Below are 19,992 nucleotides of genomic sequence, written 5' to 3' on the forward strand. Positions count from 1 at the left end.
CCCTAAGGGGGGACATGACATAAAATGCCACCACCGCTCGTTCCAAAACGGAACAAGGCTTTCACCCTGGAGATTCAATATGGGTAGAAGGGAACCAAAGTTGTAACGATGCCTCCATGAAGGGTAATGGCACCCAAGGAGTCACCATCGTCAGCCAGCCAATGGCCAGGCTAGGTTTTCACCCACAGTTACCCCTCCACCCTTCTAGTACCAACTCATACAAACAATGGATGTCGTTGGTTATCTGCATCGCTCCATGAAGCACGTTGCCACCAACCAAGTTGTTGCGTGCTCTTCACTGGCCCATAGGATAGGTATGCTGCCAACACCCCGCAGCAAGGAGAGGAGGAATGGCCACTCTCTCCTCTTTGTTGAGCCATCAGTGCCCTACAATCGTAGACATTCCAGCCAGATATGGGTCATCCCATCGTTGCACCTACGCCGGCAATGTCGCCAGGGTCACGCACCACCTTCATCGTGGTGGCACACGTGTCCCCATCATCGCTGTGGTTGCATCCGTGTCATTGCCGTCGATGTTGAGCAAGAGTCGTCGTTGCAGTTGCTGGCGGCATATCTATCGCCTCCTTCCGCTTGCCCCTCTTCTGCCGCTGACTAAAATTTAAGATTTTTTAACATACCTTCAAATAATTGTGAGTCGTTCATTGCTTTAGATACAAGGGCTTTGATTGTATTATACTACACCGGTAGTAGGTGTAGTACAAATTTTATAGGGGTAAAATGGGAACTAAAATATATAACATTATGATAAATTTTTGTGTCATATATCATGTTAAAATAGATGAATTGGTAAATTTATATTATCAAAGTTTTAAATATTTTTTTAGTATACATATTAAAAATACATAATTAGATTTAAATTTATTAAACTACTACCGCCAGTAGTGTGAGGTACCGTAGCATTGCCCAAATTGGTGATGGGCTGATAGCAGTACTCACATAGGTTCAAAAATTTTAATTTGATACCCAAAATTTCCTTCATAAATGCCAAGTTACCCAACTGGTGGGGTTTTCTCTTTACATTTTTGGTATAGAATAATAACATTTTATTAATTGTTTCCTCATACAGACTTTAAAAAAGTGTGGAAGGATGGGCTAGACATGAGACATGTAATTCTTGTATGTTTCATTGCGAGGAGATGAAGAGGTGTTGAGCACACTTGTATCCTACTACACATGCACTTTGCTGGCTACTCTTTTTAGGATTTTACAGTGAGGGACTCGTTTCTGCCCTCGTATGCTTAATTCATCAACAATGATCTTCTGATATTCATATAGGCATCGGAGGTAACATGAATGGTCTGCGGGACATGTTACAATACTTTTGAACCATTTACGTCATTTTTGTCACATCTTGTTCTCCAGTCTTCCCACCAAAGAATTGTAGGTCCGCAACATGCCAGGATTGTTTTGCCAATTGCTAGTATTCTACTACTTTAAATCTTCTATGTGATGTGAGGAAGTTGTAATGATAAGTATGTACCATTTGTAATCTACATTGGGATTCTCAAGACACCGCCACAGGCAGAGAATTGGATCTAGGAAAAATCAATAGCAAAAAAAATATAAAAAACAGGAAAAACATATAGATTGGCACGACTCCTGCACGCTATGGAGAACAAGGGGGGAAATGATATATGCATCTCTAATTCATTGTAGGGAAAGTATACATGAATAAACCAAAATGAAAACTCTACCCAGTGAATGCAAACAACCCATTGTGGTACAACACACTCATGTTTGCTCTAAAAGAGATTGACATGATTCGATGATCTATTTCTAAAGCTCTAAGGTTCTAGGCTTGTGATGGACCATAATTATTCATCGATTAAAGTAAATTCCGCTTTCAACAAATTGTATTGCAGAAAAAGTAAAATTCCTTAGTCGATAAATAAAGGGTAATTCAAAAGCAAAACTTTAACCATAAAATATGGCTCAGAGTGCAATTCACTCGTTAGACTATTCCTTTCTCCATATGCAAAGATGACGGATTAGCATATATATTATACTTAATGTAAAAAACCGAAATAGGATTATCCAAACTGGAGTTCAAACCAGATCCAGTCACCAGCAGTCCAGATTACGAACTCCTCTTATTAGCAGTCAATAAATTTGGGTGCATGCATTCATAGTTGCAAATGTTTTGGCTATGCTCTCTTCTTGTAATAGTGATGCAAATTAAAGGAGCACAATTGTTGCCAGCAGAAAACTTCTAGAGTGTGTTAACACCATGAGAAAAAATCAGGATTTCCGGTTAGGGAGGAGACAAGTACATATGTGGACCAAACTTGAATAGTTTATTTTCATAACATTTGACTGATCAGTGTAACAAAGAAAAGCCCATCAAAATTTATCAACTATGCTGGCTCGCTTTGTTTTGACTACAATGATAAATGAATTATAGAACACAGAGTTAACCGTTTGTAATGTGCTCCGGATCTAGATAAGAATCTATATATAGAGAGAGAGCAAGACTAATACGTGCACCCACTTAGTATAAGCTATTCTACACCCCCATCCTTCCAAGGCCTCCCAAGGCCCATCCCACCTTCCACCCTCCTACTAAGGCCAAAAAACCACCCCCATCTTATTTAAAGGCTGGTTAAAAGGTTAACCTTGTGGGCCAACCCTTTTATGGGTTTCCCCTCATGTCTATCTAAGCTCACCTCTCGTCTCACAGGAATTGTGCAGTTACACGACGATAAAAATGCAATAACACGATGACTAATTTGCAATAACAATGTCAAAACAAACCCACGTGGGATCTACTATTTTAGAACATTTTTTTCAAACAATATGGTACAAAAGTTCTTAAAAACTAATATATGAGGTGAGAGATAAAGTTGTTTAAAATTCAAAATCTTAAGAAATATCTATAAGTGCAGTAATGATGCGCCTTCTATGCAGTAATAACGCTTTGTTGCTACAAAATATGTGTATTGTTACTGCACACAATTACAATAACATCGTGATAGAAATGTAGTAACATCGCGATATACGTGCAGTAACATGTGTGTTGCACACTTACAGTAACGTCGTGATAGAAGTACAGTAACATCACGATAGAATTACAGTAATATCATGAATGTATATTGTTGCTACAGTACTGCTAATGTGTATGTGAGTGAGCTAAAAATATTGTATTCCCAATCTTTAGAGAGCAATATCTCATGTGTTCTATATTATTTTTTAAAACTATTTTCACCACATTGGTTAAAAAAATATGATTTCAAAAACTAGATTTGTCATGACTATATTTTCACATTGTTACTGTATTTTATAAGGCATGTTACTGTATTTTTGTCTTCGTGTTACTGCATTTTTAGATAGATGAGAGTTGGCAAAGGTGGGGTGTGGTGGAAAGTCAAATGACGGGTTTGACCAACGGGATTTAGCTTTCACAAGACTAAAGAGGGGTTTTGGGCCTTTGGAAGGGGTGGAAGAGGGTTTAGGCCTAATGAGTGGAGGGAGGCATAGAATAGCTTATTCTATGGGGGATGCACATATTAGTTTTGCTATATATATATATATATATATATATATATATATATATATATATATATATATATATATATATATATATATATCACCTTAACATTGTTGATATCTGGAATCATATAGCACCAAGAAGAAAGTTAGGAATACAAGCTAAAGTTATAACGTGACAGGTCAAATATGGTGATATACTTGTCTCGCAGATGATCACAATATTTGTACATTTTCAACCCATCAAGGATATTTCAGGATTTAAGAACTCTCTAATAAATAAGCTATGCTCTATAATCACGTGTGAATCCAAGCTAATATCTTAGCTCGTTAGCCTTAACGAGCTGAGCTAAATCACCATAAGGAGCATGCTTTACCGAGGCAGTTTGTAACGAGAAAGGGGTGATGGGGTGATTGTTTAGCTTTTTACGAAAAAAGTGAAACGGCACATTTGTAAATGAAAAATTATTGAGCAAGGGGTGATGGGGTGATTGTTTGGTTTTTCATGAAAAAAAAAAGCAAAACGGCATATTTGCAAATAAAAAATATATTATTGTTCACGATTGATGTCAGCAATAAACTTATAGGGTGACTATTAAGCTCGGAACTCGATGGTTAAGATGAAGAAGAAGACGATTTACCAAGGTTCAGACTCTCGGCTAAGCGAGATAATACTTGAATCCTGTTTGGCTATTGTATTGGATGTGTATGACTGTGTCCTCTGTGGGGTGCTCCGTACCCCTTATATAGTGGGGGATAGGGTTTACAGATATGGTAGAGTCCTAATCTGATAAGACTAAGATCTATGTTAATTCGGTTATAACTCGAATCCGATATACTCAGCATGCAATCCGACAGTTTAGAAACTCCGGTTGATACCAACATATATACTCTCCTTATTCGGCACCCCTACGACTATATGTATTCATGTAGTCTACAGATACCCCTAGTATAGGTATCCGACAATTATGAATAAAACTATAATATACATGTTCTTTGCTATCTAATGGCCAGGCTAAAGAATAAATTACGATGAAAAACCCTAAAATGTTTTCTAATTTAAGGTGTACCCCTAAAGGTGCGTCATTTTAGCCTTTTGCCTGTTCTATTTTTTGATTGTAGGGATCTCTCAATTTCGATTTTCTTTTATTTGTTTTATGCAAATGCACCTATCCACGACCGTAGAATAAGGGTCGTCCGTATGAATTAAAGTTTAATATCTAGTTCCAAATTTAAATATGATTTGTGCAGACCAGTACTCCGAGAATTTGAAACTTGGTCGTAAGTAATGAGAAACTGCATGGAATTAAGATATGTTACTACACGTCTGACCGAAAAACAAAACTGACAAACTAAGCACAGCCATGTGATTGGGACAAATCAGTTAGTAAATAGAGCGGATACTGTGGCAGTCACCAAGGTTCAAATACTCAGCTACTCGGGGTTTGATGTCAATTTTCCTGTGAATGCTACTCGAATACTGGCTGTACTCATTTGGTAGAGCACATTTGTTATTTTGGTAGCCTATGCAGGCTTACAAAAAGAGTAGTAGAAGGATGAGGTAGAGATGAGATATATATGCAAGTAACTGTTGGCCGGCCGTTTGTTGTAGATGAACAGGAGGAAGAGGTGTACAGCATGCTTGATTCCTACCGGCATCGGAGGTACCAGGACCAGCTTGAGGAACAGCATACGTTACTCGTTAACCATTTAGGCGACGCTTGTCACGTCTTGGACGGCAGTTTCTTCATTGAAGAGCTGTAGTGCTGTAGTATGCAAGGATTCCACACTCATTTGATATTCCACAACAATTTGTACATGCCGTGGATAGAAGTTTAGTGATAAGCATAACACCACATTGATGAGAGCATAGGTTTGAGACCAAAATTTAGTAATATTCCAATTAGTAATCAAGCTTATGCAATTCCAATTATTTGTTAGCATTTACTAATATTCCAATTAGTAAATCATTTTTATGCAATTCCAACCACTTGTTAGAATGAGTATGTGTAATTGGCGTTGGTAACACTGGTTCAGTTTGTAGACTTGGCATGGTTATAGAGTCTGTGGAGATGTCCTCATCAACTTATTAAAATACACAAGAAATGATCTTAATATGCCAATGCTTGAAATTGTTACATATTTAGGGCTATTCAATTTTTTTTTAAAAAAAAGGAAGACACTGGACCTGATATACTCTCTAAATTCATAAATTCGACCTCGAGTCCTCTTGATTTTGCTTACGCGTACTTGACCTTGACCCAAGGCTCTGCAGCAGCACTGTATAAAAGCATGTCACTTTCAGCAAAACACAAATATGGATGATGCGTTGATGCAAAGATTAAGATAAGGTATTTTTCAAAGTGCTGCCAACTTTTTTTTGCCCATTCTTTTCACATTGATCCAATGGCTATTATTCCTCTTACGCCATTGGAGGTAAGAATCTTAATTATGGAAAGAATTGAATTATGTTTTAACTTGCTATATATAACACCTCGATAATAAATTATGCTATATTAAAATTTCAATTAATATGTACAATCATTGTTTATACCTATACCACTAAGCAAATTTTAAATTCTATGATTTAATCTCACCAAAGTACTTTGAGTTTGATATATTTTCTTTTGAAATGGTGAAGTTGATATTGAAACATGAGGTTTATTCTATCTATAGCACACTAGATGTATTTTATTTTCACTTTATGTTAAATATTGTTGAATTGAATTTGAAATCACTTTTCAGTTTCACTGGCAATCAAATTTGTTATGCTAGAACATTGTAAATTTAGTAAATCATTAATTATTGCATTCACAATTAAGTATAAAATACTCCCTCCATCCCAAATCGATAGTCATATAAGAAAAAACTAGAAATCCCAAATTGATCATCATATAAGAGAAGAGAGCCTATTATGCATTAATTATAGTATGAAAAACATTTTTGTTGACATGCACATTAAATGTTTGCATGATCTACCCAATCAACTTTGATGTACATGCAGCTTGGGATTTGTAACTCTAGTCTTTCAATGCTAATTAAATAGATTCTTGGTCTTTGTACCTAGACCTTATATGATGATCAATTTGGGATAGAGGGAGTAGGTAATTAAGAGCATTAATGGTCTAGTTTATTAATTTGACAAGAAAAGGCATTTTCATAGGAAAAACAATCATAATAGTCAATGGTCAAAATTTTATCCTAGCTCTTACCACCGAGGTAAGGTGGAGCACCTTAATTAAAAGAGCTCTTAAGATAAACCAAAATATAGATGATCATTAGGTTGAAGTGTTTACCTGGTGTCGAATTTTACTGTAACATCACCGGCCGGCTATTTTTCGTTGAAGTATAAAGATGGATGCTTTTCCACGAAGCTACCAATTAAGTAAACATCCCGTATAGCAACAACGTAGGATGCAGGGATGAGAGTCATGGTAGGACAATAACATATTGGATTTGTGATCACAAACGTATGAGATGGGTTTGGAAAATGTAATGTACATGTTGGATTTATTTTAAAAAAAGGCCGCATAAAAAGAATTACAATCTATAGCCATAATATTATGTTCTAAGTAAATCGATGGTTAGAACTTTTTGGTTAACACAGGAGCTCCTAGAAATATGGATCAAAGCATAAGTACTATAGTTCATTACTTTCCAACCATGGTTGAAGACTTGTAGCGTATATCATAATACCCTGCCTTTTTTTGGCCTTCAAACTGTTGGACAAGCAGTACACTTGATTAAAGGGCCTAGTTCTAAACAGGCACCCATGTTCACTCCAGAAGAGAATGCCTATGTGTTGGTGTATTATTTGATCAGATGATCTACTTACTAAAGATTTCTACAGTTCTAGGCTTGAGAGTCATCGGGATCATTTAGATTACCAAGTATGTATTTCTCTCTCCTCCGTACTCACTGAAGTCATATTAGCATGTATTATGCTAAGTATTGAACAAGAAATGGGGATCCATCCAGCTGATGAACAGATTACAAGAATGTGTTTACTATTGACCAAGAAATTAGGTTACATTTGGAGTTGCAAATGGCTTGTATATCTTCTCCTCTTGCATAAATGGAGGATCATAGCTGTTTTTTTAACTAAACTGGCAGAAGGACTGCCAATTATATTTTATTAACGAGCAAAACTCCTAGACGGGTTACAGAAAAGAGAAAAAACCATAGCCGGAATCATAGCCATGAGTTCACTGTTTTTTGTGGCTAAACTTGACAGTTGCCACTTCACACTTTACCAAAACTGTCACATGTCATACAAAGTATAGCTAACAATTTGTTGGCCACAAGTATGATAAGATTAGACAAAAACATGAGCGTAGATGTGTGCGGTTGTTAACGCCAGATGTCGGCAAATAGCCGTTGTGGATTAATGCACGATTAGAGACCGAGTCAGACAGGAAAAAGGCAATCGGACAGAAGGATAAATTGAAGACAGTTCGGGTTCAGCCGATAAAGTCTGAATCGGATAAGGATTAGAGTCTGATTGGGCCCAGATGGTTAGAGATAGATTCGGAACTAATCAGAGTCCGTGTAACTTAGACTTATTTGTATCTTAGAGTTTGTTTAGGATTTTTTATCTATTTAGAGTCCATGTGTAATAGGTTATTTGCTAATATGGATCCGTATCCGGTTAGGTTAGCTAATTTCTCATATAGAGATAGAGTATCCCGTAGCTTTGTAAAAACAACAATCAATTCAACAATACATCTTCGGCGCATTGCCAACCTTTTCGACAGAGCGAGCTCTCGGCGCAAGGTTGTCAGCTTCGCAATGTAGTTTGTATTCGTCAACCCATCGATCGGCTAGAACAGGACTGTCTCGATTTAGATCGTTCTCCTGCCTAGCTGATCGACAGTCTATCTGAGGCTTGTTGTTGCTTTAATCCGTTCCTGGTTTGAAGTAGTGATAGGTTCTCGATCAAGTCCTGCGAATTGTTTATTCGATCTATCGATATAAATTTATTCAACTTGATTCTGCCTCGGTTATGTCTAATCAATCTAGTTGGATGGGTTTGTACTGTTAGATTGGATAGAGTACTCGTGAGGGCTTATCGCTAGAGTTCTAGCCAGCATTATCACAAGTAGTTCATCACCTTATTTATTAAGCTTATAGATCTTCATGTCTTTTATAGTTATATCGAGATCGACTGCATACTATCTTAGTTTGGTCCGATCTATGTGAGTCTGGTCTGATCTGCCTATAGAAGCTTGTCCGATCTACTGAGTTCAACAGGTGAGTCGATGGATTACGTTGGTTTGGTATTTAATTACTTATGCATAGCAATGATATGTTGATTTTATGCCTGATTATGTTTAGATCTGAACTGTCTTGGTTTGGTCCGATCTTCTAGGTCTAGCGTGAACATGTATGTGTTTAGCTATTATTGTTTTGTGTTGGTAATTAGCATAGCAATCTAGTTTTACTTTGAATTACACGTTTAGTCCCCTATCGACTGCTGACTGCATGTGCAATAAGTGCTAGATCGGTTCGATCGGCTGATTAATCTCAAAATTGTCTTGGTTAAGTCTGATCTTTTGAGATAAGTTGGTGGTTTGAACTATTTGGTGGTTATCTTATTCATAATTCAGCTGATAGGGCATATTTTTACACATTATCCTAAAGTTCATGTAAAGTCGATTCTTTAGCGCATCGGCTAGGATCCTGAAGTGGTATCGGCTATCCGGCCGATTGTGGTTTAGATTTAACTTCTTTCCATGTTTATATCTCATCAGTTATAGGACCAAACTGACTGGCACGCCCAGTTTTCTGAGAATTTAGGTCCGACACTAGAACGTTCTGAGAAGTGATTCTTAGTCCTTCCTGTGTGACACGTTGATCACATATATTTTCGACGTCAATAGGGGTTCAGGTGCTACTAAAGTATGGCATATTACATTTGTGGCAATGAATTGAACCCAATGCTAACAGACTGTGGTATGATTAAGGTGTGACTTGACAAAGAGAGTTAACCAACCAAACAACCCTATGACTAAGGTATGTATAGCACAGGTAAGAATCAGTATTACTGTGAGGAAGGAGATAGCTCTGGGTAGTTGTTTATCCTCAAAATCCATGAAAAGTTTAAGTGAAGCGGTGTAACAAAGCTAAGCCCATCAAAATTCATTGTAGATGGAATAGATGGAAACTCAACTGATTTGAGTAGCATGATCAATAGATGAACGAAGGCACTGGAAAAATCATTATCGCAAGCGGCCCAAAAAGATCTTCGCAAGTGGGGGGGGGGGGGCGTCCACCTATAGGCAAACGACTGTGAAGATATCCGATCTTCACAGGCAGGGAGGCTGCCCGCTTGCGAAGATACTTTTCACAGGCGGGTATTGGCTAGTCATGTCCGCTTGCGAAAATAGGAAACCGCCGTGTACAAAAAATAGAAAATCCACCTGCGAAGATAGGTAGAAATTTTTTATATATAATTATAATTTGCCCGTAAATGTAATAACAATTTGCTCATTAATAGAAATTATTGCAGGTAGATTTTTATGTAGATATATTGGAAGATTATCAAGCATTTGGAATGGAGAAACTTACATATAAGGCGTAGCTGAAAAGTGTTGCCAAAATATATATATTACAATATTTTTGTACATTGTTACTTTAAGTACTTATCGCCAGCTATGCCGCTGTCGGAACTATCTTCCAGTGGGACCGTTGGTTCCGAAGCAACCACAATAGCAAGGGACGGCTCTTCCACCCCTAAACCTTTCTCTTCGGTCCCTTTAGTATTATCGGTCATCTTTTCAAACTTCCACCATAAAAATAATTGTATATTAAATTATAATAAACCAACCGTATATTAAACTATAAATTAAACTGTAATAAACTGTATATTAAATTATAATAAACAAGTAGGGGCATCTTTGCAGGCGCCACATACAAGAGGTGCCTGCAAAAATGGATTTTATCAGGCGCACGACGCCTGCCGCCTGCGAAGATCGATCTTTGCAAGCAACGCTTATATGGCCCGCTTGCAAAGATCCATCTTCGCAGGCGGACTGCCCCCTCTAGGCCAGGTACAATTTTTGCAAACGGTGTTTTAGCTCCGAAGGACGTGCCCGTATGTGAAAATCAAACATGTACGATGCCGAAAATGAGTTTTCTAGTAGTGCGTTCATACGATAGAAGTTCAAATTTCTATTGCCAAATTTAAATTAGTTCTGTTCCTGGCCAGTATATTGGATACTGGTCTGCACTTTGGGAGCTGCAACCTATTATTGCCGACAATTCTAACCTTGCTTATGAGTAATAATAAACTACTGAAAGATAATCCCTCTATTTTTTTTGTCTAGTATTGTTAACTTTTGGATCTACATTGGACCATTTGTTATGCAATTTTTTTATGGAAGTATGCAAAACTATAAGTCAAAATTAAATTTAATGATAAAATAAATCAAAACAAAATAATTAATGATTATGTATTTTTTAAAATAAAAATAAATGACCAAACATATATATCATATGAACGCACTACTAGAAAAAATTTGACAAAGCGAGGACAGCTATATGAGATGGAAGTAGAGACATGATCAATATGTAAGTGGGTGATGGGCTGATAGCAGTACTCAGCTAGGTTAAAATATTTTAATTTGATACCCGAAAATTTCTTTCGTAAATGCCAAGTTACCTAACTGGTGGGGTTTCCGCTTTACATGTTTCGTACAGAATAATAACATTTTATTAATTGGTTCCTCATGTAGACTATAAAAAAGTGTGGAAGTATGGGCTAGACATGAGACATGTAACTCTTGTCGGTTTCATTGCGAGGAGAGGAAGAGGTATTGAGCACACTTGTATCCTACTGCATTTGCACTTTGCAAGCTACTCTTTTTAGGATTTTACAGTGAGCGACATGGATCTGCCCTAGTATGCTTAATTCATCAACAATGATCTCTTCATCTGCATATAGTCATCAGAGGTAACAGGAACAGTCCGAGGAACATGCTACAATACACTTCAACCAATTACACCATGTTTGTCACATCTTCTTCGTGAGTCTTCCCACTGAAGAATTCTAGGTCTGCAACATGCTAGGATTGTTTGGCCAATTGCTAGGATTCTACTATGTTAAATCTTCTATGTGCAATGAGGGCTTGTAATGATAAGCATGTACCATTTGTAATCTATCTTGGGATTCTCAAGATACCGCCGCATGCAGAGAATTAGACCTAGGAAAAATATGACCACCGCACACAGTCAAGAGCAGGAGGTAAAACCAATAGCTGAAAAGCATGCAGATTGGTATGTCTAATTCATTGCAAGGAAAGCATACATGAATAAACCAGAATGAAAACTCTACCTGATGAATGCAAACAACTCATTGTGGTACAAGACACTCATGTTTGCTCTAAAAGAGATTGACATGATTGGATGATCTACTTCTAAATCTCTAAGGTTCTAGGCTCGTGATGAATCATAATTATTTATCGATTAAAGTAAATTCCACTTTCAACAAATTTTATTGCAGCAAAAGTAAAATTCCTTAGTTGATAAATAAAGTGTAGTTCAAAAGCAAAACTTTAACCATAAAATATGGCTCAGAGTGTAATTCACTCTTTAGACTATTTCTTTCTCCATATGCAATGATGACGGATTAGCATACATATTATACTTAATGTAAAAAAACCGAAATCAGATTATCCAAACTGGAGTTCAAACCTAAGCCAGTCACTATTACGAATTCCCCTTATTAGTTCCAAATGTTTCGGCTGTGCTCTCTCTTGTAATAGTGGTGCACAGGAGCACAACTCTTTCCAGCAGAAAACTATGAGAAAAAAAATCATGATTTCCGGTTAGATAGATAAGTATATCTATGGACAAACAAACTTGAATAGTTGTTTATTTTCATAACATTTGACTGATGAGTGTAACAAAGAAAAGTGCATCAAATTTATCAACTATGTTGTCTCACTTTGTTTTGACTAGCATTATCAATGGATTTTTTAAAAACCAAAAACAGGAGAACTGCTCTTTTTCTTTCATATAAGCAGGAAAAATCGAGATAGGATTAAAAAAAAGATCAGCTCTTGAGGAGAGAAGTCTCGCCAAAAGACAGAGCACAACAAAGGTGACTAAGCTAAGCCCTCCACCAAAGCAGCAAAAATAGCTCAAGTGCGAAAGTGTGTCATCGTTGTCAAGCTTGTCATCCAAAAAACACAGCAGCTTCGACTTCATTACAAACACGAATGTCACCAATCCTACCGCCATGATGGATAGCCAGCTCCAACTACACTAGGTGGTCCACAACCAAAGCCACCAAAGCACCACATTCTGCACATGGCCAATGCCAGCAAACTAAGCCAGAGAATGCAGCGCGTCATCGTTGTCGAGCTTCATCGCACGCCCAACAATGAAGCAGCTTTGACTCCATGAAGCAAAAAAAACAAACAAAGAGAGCTACTCGGTCGCTAACATGACACCAGAAGCCAAGCAGACAAGGCCCCGTCAAAAGTACTGAGCTAGCACAACAACCAAGGCAAAATAGAAGACCACTAGCGATCGTCGCAGCACGAGAAGGTTCTTCGAAGAGGTGCCACTAAGTGGGGACAATGACATGAAACGCCACCATCGCTCATTTCAAAACAGAACAATGCTTTCACCCTGGAGATTCGGTATGGGTAGAAGGGAACCAAAGCTGTAATGACACCTTCATGAAGGGTAATGGCGCCCAACGCGTCACCGTCATCAACCAGCCAATGGCCAGGCTAGGTTTTCACCCACAGATACCCCTCCACCCTTCTGGTACCAACTCGTACAAACACTGGATGTCGTTGTTCGTCTGCATCGCTCTATGAAGCCCGTTGCAACCAACCAAGTTGTTGCATTCTCTTCATTGGCCCATAGGATGCATATGCCGCCAACACCCCACAGCAAGGATGCTGGAGAGCAGGAATGGACCAAGAGGGCCACTCCCCCCCCCCTCTTTGTTGAGCCATCGGCGCCCTGCCATCCTGGACATTCCAGCCAGATATGGGCCATCCTGTCGTTGCACCTATGCCGGTAACGTCGCCAAGGTCATGCACCCTACCATCATCGTGGTAACACATGTGTCCCCATCGTCACTGTGGTTGCATCCGCGTCATTGGTGTCGACGTTGAGCAAGCATTGTTGTTGCAGTGGCTGGCGGCATATCTATCACCTCTTTCTGCTTGCCCCTCTTCCGCCGCCGACTATAAAATTTACGATTTTTTTAGCATACCCTCAAATAATTGTGAGTTGTTTGTTGCTTTAGATCCAAGGGCTCTGATTGTATTATACTACAACGGTAGTAGGTGTAGTAGAAATTTTATAGGGGTAAAATAGAAACTAAAATATATAACATTGTGATAAATTTGTGTGTCATATATCATGTTAAAATAGTTGAATTGGTAAATTTACATTACCGAACTTTCAAATAAAATTTTTAATATACTTATTAAAAATACATAATTAGATTTAAATTTATTACACTACTACCACTAGTAGTGTGAGGTACCGTAACATTGTCTAAGTTGGTGATGGGCTGATAGCAGTACTCACCTAGGTTCATATATTTTAAGTTGATACCCAAATATTTCCTTCGTAAATGCCAAGTTACCTAACTGGTGGGATTTCAACTTACTATGTTTGGTATAGAATAATAACATTTTATTAAATGTTTCCTCATACAGACTTTAAAAAAATGTGGAATGATGAGCAAGACATGAGACATGTAACTATTGTCTGTTTCATTACAAGGAGAGGAAGAGGTGTTGAGCAAACTTGTATCCTACTACACTTGCACTTTGTTGGCTACTCTTTTTAGGATCTTACAGTGAGGGACACGGTTCTGAGGGACATGGTTCTGCCCTCGTACACTTAATTCATCAACAATGATCTTGTGATATGCATATAGGCATCGGAGGTAACAGGAATGATCTGAGGAACATGTTACAATACATTTCAACCATTTATGCCACGTTTGTCACATCTTTGTTCTCGAGTCTTCCCACTGAAGAATTCTAGGTCTGCAACATGCCAGTTTTGTTTGGCCAATTGTTAGGATTCTACTACGCATCTATGTGCATTGAGGGGGTTGTGATGATAAGCATGTACTACTCAAGACACCGTCGTAGATAGAGAATTAGACATAAGAAAAATACGCTCACTGCACATAATCGAGAGCATGAGGCAAAATCAATAACAAAAAACATATAGATTGGCACTACTCCTACACGTTGTGGAGAAACAGGGGAAAAAAGAGGTATGCATGTCTAATCCGTTGTAAGGAAGGTATACGCAAATAAACCAAAATGAAAACTCTACTCGGTAAATGCAAACAACCCATTGTGGTACAAGACAATCATGTTTGCTCTAAAAGATATTGACATGATTGGATGATATACTTCAAAATCTCTAATGTTCTACGCTCATGATGGACCATAATCATTTATCGATTAAAGTAAATTCCACTTTCAACAAATTTGATTGCAACAAAAGTAAAATTCCTTAGTCGATAAATAAAGGGTAGTTCAAAAGCAAAACTTTAACCATAAAATATGGCACAGAGTGCAATTCACTCTTTAGACTATTCCTTTATCCATATGCAATGATAACGGATTAGCATACATATTATGTTTAGGGACTGTCTATACAACAGCAGGCTGAAAAATTTTGAGGTTTCAGCCGTTTTTTTCCTGACCGTACGATCCACATCTGTCTCCCATCTCCATGCTACTCAGATATTGCGGAAAAGTCCCAGGATGTTCTCCATGGAAAAACCCTATGGCCCTCAAGAAGAACGGCCAAAAAACACACAAGCTTACCCGTTTTGTTCAATGTCAGTTCTAAATACAGCCTAGAAAACCTAATAAAAGCATAAAACCAAAAATGCAAAGCTAATAAAAGCATAAAACTAATCCTCAAAAAACTCAAGAAAATAAAACTGACAAAACTCTATTCACAAAGCTCAGTAGAGAGCTCAGTACATTAAAAACAGTTTCTTTAAGTTTCCTTTAGAGATTAATATATTTAATGTAGAAATTAATCCGAAATCAGATTATCCAAACTGGAGTTCGAACCAAATCCAGTCATCAGCAATCCAGATTACGAATTCCCCTTATTAGCGGTCATGAAATTTGGGTCCATGCATGCATAGTTGCAAATGTTTCAGATATGCTCTCTTCTTGTAATAGTGGTGCAATGGAGCACAGTTGTTTCCAGCAGAAAACTTGTAGAGTGTGTTAACACCACGAGAAAAAAAATCAGGATTTCCGGTTAGGGAGGAGACAATAAGTACATCTATGGACAAACAACTTGAATAGTTTATTTTTATAAAATTTTACTGATCAGTGTAACAAAGAAAAGCCCAACAAAATTTCTCAACTATGCTGGCTCACTTAGTTTTGACTAGCATGATAAATGGATTATAGATCACACACCTAACCGTTTGTAATGTGCTCAGGATCCAGATAAGAATATATAGATCACCTTAACATTGCTGATATCGGGAATCATATATCATCAAAATGCAAGAAAATGGTTAGCAATACAAGCTAAAGTTATAACGTGAGAAGTCAAATATGATGATATACTTGTCTCACAGATTATCACAATATTTGTATATTTTCAACCCACCATGGATATTTCAGGATTTAAGAACTCTCTAATAAATAACCTATGATTTATAAACACATGCGTGAAGCCAAGCTAATATTTTAGCTCATTAGCCTTAATTAGCTGAGCTAGGCTAGATCACCATAACGAGCATTTACTGAGGCAGTTTGTAATGAGCAAGGGGTGATGGGGTGATTGTTTGATTTTTTTTTTTTGGAAAAAGCGAAACAGCATATTTGCAAGTGAAAAATAATTTATAAATAAAACATTTATATATGTGTTCTTAGTGATCTAAAGGTCAAAGTTAAAAAATAAACTACAATGAAAATACTTCTAAAATCTATTCTAAATTTAAGGTCTACCCTAAAGGTGCTTCTTGTTAGCCTTTTGCCTGTTCCTTTTTTGCATAGTAGGGGTCTCTCAATTTCGATTTTTCTTTGATTTGTTTATGCAAATGCACCTATCCAATAACGTAGAAAAAGGGCCGTTCATATGATTGAAAGTTTAATTTCTAATTCCAAATTTAAATATGATTTGTCCAGACCAGCACTCCGAGAATTTGAAACTTGGTCGCAAGTAATCAGAAACCGCATGGAAGATATGTTACGGAAAAACCAAACCGACAAAGTGAGGACAGCCATGTGATTGGGATCTCGGGACAAACCAGTAGTAAATATAGCGGATACCGAGGCAGTCACCAAGGTTCAAATACCAAACTAACTGGGGTTTGATGTCAATTTTCGTGCGAATGCTACGCTTGTTCAACAGTCTGAACTACTCGAATACTGGCTGTACTCATTTGGCACCGTAGACTTACAAAAAGAGTAGTAGAAGGATGAGGTAGAGATGAGAAATATATGCAAGTAACTGTTTGTTGTAATTTGTAAATGAGGAAGAGGTGTACAGCATGCTTGATTCCTACGGGCATCGGAGGTACTAGGACCAGCTTGAGGAACACCTTACGTTACCCGTTAACCAGACGGCAGTTTCTCCATTGAAGAGCTGTAGTGCTGCAATATGATATTCCGCAACAAAGCATAGGGTTGAGACCAAATTTAATAATTTATAGTTGATTTTAGTGTTTTTTCATCATAATTTATTTTCTAAACTTACCTTATAGATTAATAACTATATAATTTTTTATTCATGAACTATTTAAAACATGATACCCCTTCCCCCATGGCACGAACTAAACAAAGATGAAAGATGGGCGCAATTCAACTGTGTGATCTGGGGAAAGGGGAGGATACATATGTGTCTAATTCATTGTACTGAAGGTGCGTACATGGGCCGCACAGCCATACAAAAAAACTGTGCTCCATCGGTACCTATTCAATGTCAATTTGGCAGCACTAAATTGGATGATAGGGAAGCAGTAACTGTCAAGATTGGGCAGTAGCAACAATATATCAAAATGATTTATTAACTTAACTGACTGCAAAGGCCAAGACATTACAATCCTCAATGATACAGGTTCGATGAAACCACTTTACTAAATAATGAGTTACCAAAACAGATTCAATGAGATCATCATTGAGAGCAAAGGTAGTCTGAAGCATATAGTAGCGAGTCCTGGCTGAAGAACCGCTTCTGGTGCCCTCTGTACAAGATAGTCAAAGGCAAATATAAGGAGGTAATTTGCAACCAAACTAATTGCAATGATCACGTACACTCATCTAGTAGAACATTTCACAATATTTCAATAATGTGAGTGTCGTCACTAATTATGTTTGTTACCATCACAAATATACACGAATGATAGAAGATATGATGTACATATATTCCGTTATAAACAAATGACAGCCTTAACTTTGGTAAAATAGCCAGCTCAAATATCAATGCTGAAAACAAAGTCCCAAAGTTCATAGAACGACAGTTGAAAGAAAAATAAACACCACAAAAGGTAACCCTGGTCTTCTATTACTCCTTTCTAGGTATTGAATATCAGTAACCAGAGATGGAGAAAAAGGAACTGCATTCCCGGATGATTACTAACCACTTTAATGTTGGTAAGTTTTCCATCCAAAATATTCAATGACTTTCTTTACAATTGTAAAATATGGCTGTCATACAGCGCCAAGATTTTTATGCTCTAATCTAGCCTAACATGAATTAGCATTATATAGACAGGAAGGAAGAGTTTGTGTAAAGAGGGATACATAGTTCTTCAAATAAAAAAAAAAGAAAGACAATATGTCACAGAGAAAGTTGTAGCATAGAGGAAGTGGCACTGTGTGTGAGGGAGCGACATCAGGAAGGAAGTGGTGGCTGGTGACAGAACCTGCCAAGATTAATGCAAGGAACGTGATTTTCCCAGTGGTAATAGATTGGCATTGCCTCTCCCTCCTACTACCAAGCTCCCTACCTTGAGACCATCCCTTTTAAAACATGTGCGGGATTCAACAGGAAAAGAAAGGCATGGACAAGGTGTGGACAATTTTGCGGAAACTATATTGTTTACAAGGTCAGTTGTCACATATTTTAAAATGTGATAATTTGGATTAGGATCACTGTAACAATCTCACAGTGACATCTCTCTAAGTAGCATACTTGCAGTGATGTGTAACTTATCAATCCAGATTTTCAAAGTGATATTCATTTCAACTGTTTATTTTGAATATAGAAAAACCCATGTTAAGTAAGCAATCATGTGTGCCTTGCCCACCATATACTACAAGGAACAAGCTATGATCATGGCTTGTTCAACATCACTAAGCTGAACAACCTTGGACACTAACATTGACACAACTTCAACAAAATAATAACTTTTACTAAGCAAATGGATTCTAGCTTGAGTACGCCAATGCATCTTTTTATTTTACTCAATTCATTTCTTTTTACAGATCAAGAAATTTCGTTCGAAGGTTTCCATTACATGAAAAAAAAAAAGGTTCTTTGACTGGCGCAGACATGTAACATGAATTAGAACGGTCACTGGGCAGATTACATCTCTTATACCATGAAAGAGAAAGAACATCAACCAGACGAACGTTTCCAGGCACAAACAGAGGAAGGCAAAAGCACACTGTTTCTGCTGGGGCATAACGTCAAACAGCTGACCCGCAGCACTATGAGCGGAAAAGAAAAATAGTCTCCAGGAAGATACCTTAGTCTACTGCGCCGGCGCCGCGGCAGGCGCGTCACGGGGCGGCGGGTGGTGGGAGACGACGAGCGGGGGCCTGGGCGCGCGGCGCTCCTCCTCGGCCTGCCTCCGCGCGGCGTACATCTCCTCGGTCTCGACAACGACGAGGCGCTTGACCTGGGTGAGCATGCCGAGCAGGGAGGGCGTGGTGCGGTGCTCGACGGTGCGGTGGCAGCGGCGGAGGCGCATGGCCTCGAGCGTGCGGCGGTGCAGGCGGCGCGTCCCGGGGAGGCCCCGCACTAGCGTGATGTACAGCCGGGGGCTCCACGCCACCGGCACCCGCGATTTGAACGCGTTGAACGCGCTGCCGCTCATCCTCTCTCTCTCTCCCGGTGCGGCTGCTGCGGCGGCCGGAACCCTAAACCCGTGGAGGATTTTGCCGGAGGTGGGGCGGGGTGGATGCTTGGGTGGGATGGGCCGCCTGGAAGAAGCCGATCCATGGGCCGCCACATGAAGGCCAGTAAATTTGACGCTTCAGGCTCAAATAGGTTCTTTTTTTCTCTTTCTTCATTTTTAATAATTTATCTTTTATTAGGGTGTACTACTGATTTATCTTCTTTTATAATAGTTATTGAAACCGTTATTGTTATTTTTTTGGCATCATATCTGGACAATATAAATATAAATTACACTCACTCTTCGTTTTATATTATAAGATGTTTTGATACTATCTACATTTATACATGTATCAATAAATATGTTTTTATACGTGTCTAGATTGATTAGCACATGGATTTATG

The 19,992-nt window shown here is 38.2% G+C and overlaps 1 protein-coding gene across 1 annotated transcript; it reads right to left on the minus strand.

Annotated features, from left to right (window-relative positions):
• Positions 1–19,222: 19,222 nt before the first annotated feature.
• LOC102709657 (50S ribosomal protein L30) lies at positions 19,223–19,567 on the minus strand. Its single transcript, XM_006656883.1, has one exon. The coding sequence runs from the start codon at positions 19,565–19,567 to the stop codon at positions 19,223–19,225; it is 345 nt and encodes a 114-aa protein (XP_006656946.1).
• Positions 19,568–19,992: the final 425 nt, after the last annotated feature.

The sequence above is a fragment of the Oryza brachyantha genome, chromosome 6, assembly GCF_000231095.2.
Source record: "Oryza brachyantha chromosome 6, ObraRS2, whole genome shotgun sequence".
Lineage (NCBI taxonomy): Eukaryota > Viridiplantae > Streptophyta > Magnoliopsida > Poales > Poaceae > Oryza > Oryza brachyantha.